The sequence below is a fragment of the Lactuca virosa genome, chromosome 6 (assembly GCF_052849685.1).
Source record: "Lactuca virosa cultivar CGN04683 chromosome 6, Lactuca_virosa_CGN04683_v6, whole genome shotgun sequence".
NCBI lineage: Eukaryota > Viridiplantae > Streptophyta > Magnoliopsida > Asterales > Asteraceae > Lactuca > Lactuca virosa.
In genome coordinates this window covers 36,464,510-36,468,445 of record NC_136431.1, presented here as the reverse complement: position 1 = coordinate 36,468,445, position 3,936 = coordinate 36,464,510, and the positions used below count along the sequence as shown (strand labels likewise).

The 3,936-nt window shown below is 39.7% G+C and overlaps 1 protein-coding gene across 1 annotated transcript; it reads left to right on the top strand.

Moving 5' to 3' along the window:
• The first annotated feature begins 209 nt into the window (after positions 1-209).
• Positions 210-2,856, top strand: LOC145121440 (uncharacterized). Its single transcript, XM_079057189.1, has 3 exons — positions 210-1,107; positions 1,243-1,710; positions 1,799-2,856. The coding sequence occupies exons 1-3, from the start codon at positions 210-212 to the stop codon at positions 2,854-2,856; spliced, it is 2,424 nt and encodes an 807-aa protein (XP_078913315.1).
• Positions 2,857-3,936: the final 1,080 nt, after the last annotated feature.

Genomic DNA, 3,936 nt, shown 5'->3' with positions numbered 1-3,936 from the left:
AACAAGTGAACGAAAGACAACCGGGTGGACTTCCTAGTAATACCGAAAATAATCCAAAAGGCACACATATAAACATCGTGACAACTCGGAGTGGGAAGATAATTACTCCTCTGGACCCTATTCAGAAAGAAGATCCTAAATTGGTGCAAGAGGAAGAGTCAGAAAACCAGAAATCGAAATAATCCGACTCGACTCGCCGAGTCGCAGACATGGACTCGACGAGTCCACCACCTGAACAGAAACATAAGCCTCCTATTAAACCATATCAGCCTCCATTGCCATTTCTAGGCCGAGCTAGACAAGATAAGAATGATATTGATTATCAAAAATTTCTGGAACACATAAAAGCCCTTCAAATTAATATGCCCTTCATCGAGGCGGTTGCACAAATGCCAAAGTATGCAAAATTCTTAAAGGAGCTTCTTACAAATAGAAAGAAAATGGAAGAGGTGAAGAAGGTGGTTCTCAGTGAAAATTGTTCAGCCGCCATGTTGAACAAACTACCAAAGAAGATGGGTGACCCGGGTAGTTTGACCTTGCCTTGCCAATTCGGAAATTTATCAACTATTCATGCATTGGCTGATTCGGGGGCAAGTGTTAACCTCATGCCATATTCATTCTTTAAGAAATTAAACCTTCCGAAGCCAAGGCCAATTCGAATGGCAATTCACTTAGCAAATAAAATGGTGACATTTCCAAGGGGAATATGCGAAGACCTATTAGTGAAAGTTGATAAGTTTGTGTTCCCCGCAGACTTCATAGTACTAGATATGGAAGCAGACCCTCAAGTCTTGATCATACTTGGAAGACCTTTCCTCAACACCGCAAGTGCTATAGTAGACATGCGAGATTCTAAAATTACCCTTCGGGTGGGAGACGAATCGGTTACATTTGGAGTTGATCAAGCCATGAAGCATGCAAGATATAGTGATGACACGTCATTTTCGGTTGATATGTTGGAAGAAATAATGGAAAAATGGAAAGAAGACAAGCCAAGCAATTCTGCTACTACCTTTGACGATGATTTTGATGCTGAAAGGGACCTGATGGAGATAGAGAGACTGCTTGAAGAAGATGAATATAATGAATTAATCAGAAGCGCTGAAGGCCCGACTCGCCGAGTCGCAGCCACTGACTCGACGAGTCCATGTGAGAAATCGCGATCAGACGGGGATTTTGGCCTGGACTCGACGAGTCCCCTCATTAGACTTGACGTGTTCAGTGTACAGAACACGAAATCAGAGCTGGAAACTTTACCTGATCATTTGGAGTATGCATTTCTTGAAGAAGGTGAACAAAAACATGTAATTATAGCTTCTGACCTCACCAAATCTGAAAAGGAAGAATTAGACCAGGTTTTAAAGAAGAGAAAGAATGCCATTGCATGGAAAATCACCGATATCAAAGGGATAAGTCCTTCCTATTGCTCTCACAAGATCAACCTAGAAGAAGGAGCAAAGCCGGTAGTGCAACATCAAAGGCGATTGAACCCGAACATGCAAGAAGTGGTCAAGAAAGAGGTAGTCAAGCTTTTAGATGTGGGGATCATATATTCAATTTCCGATAGTCCATGGGTTAGTCTAGTTCAAGTGGTGCCTAAGAAAGGAGGGATGACAATAGTGATAAACGAGAAGAACGAGCTCATACCAACTCGAACGGTAACTGGTTGGCGAGTGTGCATCGATTACCGAAAGCTAAACGATGCTACTCGTAAAGAACAATTTCCCCTTCCATTTATTGATCAAATGCTTGAATGATTATCTGGCCATATATTACTGTTTCTTATATGGATTTTCAGGTTACTTCCAAATACCCATAGACCCAATTGACGAAGAAAAGACTAATTTCACTTGTCCAAGTGAGACTTTTGCTTATCGCCGCATGCCTTTTGGGTTATACAATGCGCCTGAGACCTTTCAAAGATGCATGGCGGCGATTTTCCACGACATGGTGGAAAAGTTTATGGAAGTATTTATGGACGATTTTTCTGTTTTTAGCTCTTCTTTTCATGATTGTCTCTCTAACCTTGACTTGATGCTTGCTAGGTGTGAAAAGACCGATCTAGTATTAAATTGGGAAAAATGTCACTTTATGGTTAAAGAGGGAATAGTCTTAGGTCACAAGGTTTCCAAGGCGGGGATTGAGATGGATCGGGCAAAAATTGAAACTATTGCTAAATTACCCCCACCGACTAATGTGAAGGGCATTAGGAGTTTTTTAGGGCATGCGAGTTTTTACCGCCGTTTTATAAAATATTTTTCTAAAATAACTAGACCTCTTACTCAATTACTTTTAAAAGATGCACCTTTTAACTTTTCTAAAGAGTGTCTAGCGGCCTTTGAGATTTTAAAAGAAAAATTAACTAATGCCCCGATCATTATCGCCCCGAATTGGAACTTGCCCTTTGAAATAATGTGTGACGCAAGCGATTTTGCCTTAGGAACCGTGCTTGGCCAAAGGGTTGACAAGCACTTTCAACCCATCTATTATGCAAGCAAGACTTTAAATCCGGCCCAAGAAAATTACACCACAACCGAAAAAGAATTATTAGCCGTGGTGTATGCCTTTGACAAATTTCGCCCTTATCTCATTTTATCTAAAACAACTGTTTTCACTGACCACTCTGCTATTGAGTATTTGTTTGCCAAGCAGGATGCAAAGCCAAGATTGATCCGATGGGTGCTTTTATTACAAGAGTTTGACATCGAGATCAAGGACAAGAAAGGGATGGAGAATGTAGCTGCTGACCATCTTTCTAGACTAGAAAATCCAGAAAGGGAAGAGATAGACAACATGGGTATTGAAGATAGCTTCCCGGAAGAGTATTTGATGGTAACCATGGGGGAAGAACCATAGTATGCGGATATTGCAAATTACTTGGATGACGACTACCTTCCAAAAGGCCTCACTCATCAACAAAAGAAGAAGCTCTTTTCAGAAATTAAATATTATTTCTGGGATGAGCCATATCTTTTTAGGAGCTGTGCGGATGGAATCATAAGAAGATGCGTTTTTGGCAAGGAAAGTCGGGACATATTAGAGCATTGACACAATGGACTGGCAGGAGGACATCATGGGGTGCAATACACTGCTAAAAAAGTGTTTGATGCGGGTTTCTATTGGCCTACTATCTTCAAGGATGCTTCTACTCACGTAAGGGAATGTGATGCTTGCCAAAGAACGGGCAATATATCGGCAAGGAATGAAATGCCCCAAAAGAATATTCAAGTTTGTGAAATCTTTGATGTATGGGGTGTGGATTTCATGGGACCACTTCCTTCATCCAAAGGCAACAAATACATACTAGTGGCGGTGGATTATGTGTCAAAGTGGGTGGAAGCGCAAGCATTACCAAATAATGATGCAAGGGTTGTGGTAAAATTCTTAAAAAAATATTTTCTAGATTTGGAGTGCCAAAGGCGTTAATATGTGATAGGTAAAAGAACCCCTTTCTAAACTTTCGTATTTCTGAAAGACCCAAACTTTCAGACTTGACAATTGTTACTCCAAAACATGCTACTTGCATATTCATAAAAACAATATTTTACATTGATAAGTTGTTTACATAAGACTGGATACAAACCAACTATTACAAATTTTTATATGTTACATAACTTCCCAGGATACTATAAGTTATACATAGATGAGTACAATATATAATAGTTTCAAACTATTCAAAATCTTCCAACAGTATACTATTATACTGGTTACTTATCTCCTGCATTTGTTAAACATTGAGAGGGGTAAGCGGTGACGCTTAGTGAGTTCAATAATAGATACAATATAACGTTATGCCATATATATACTTCAATATGGCAGAAGCAAACAGGAACAAGAAACAACAAAGGCATATGTGAATCATGTGACAAACTTTCCATATCAATCAATGATTTGATACAAAGATATACGATCAATAAAGCTTCGACCCAAATGGCA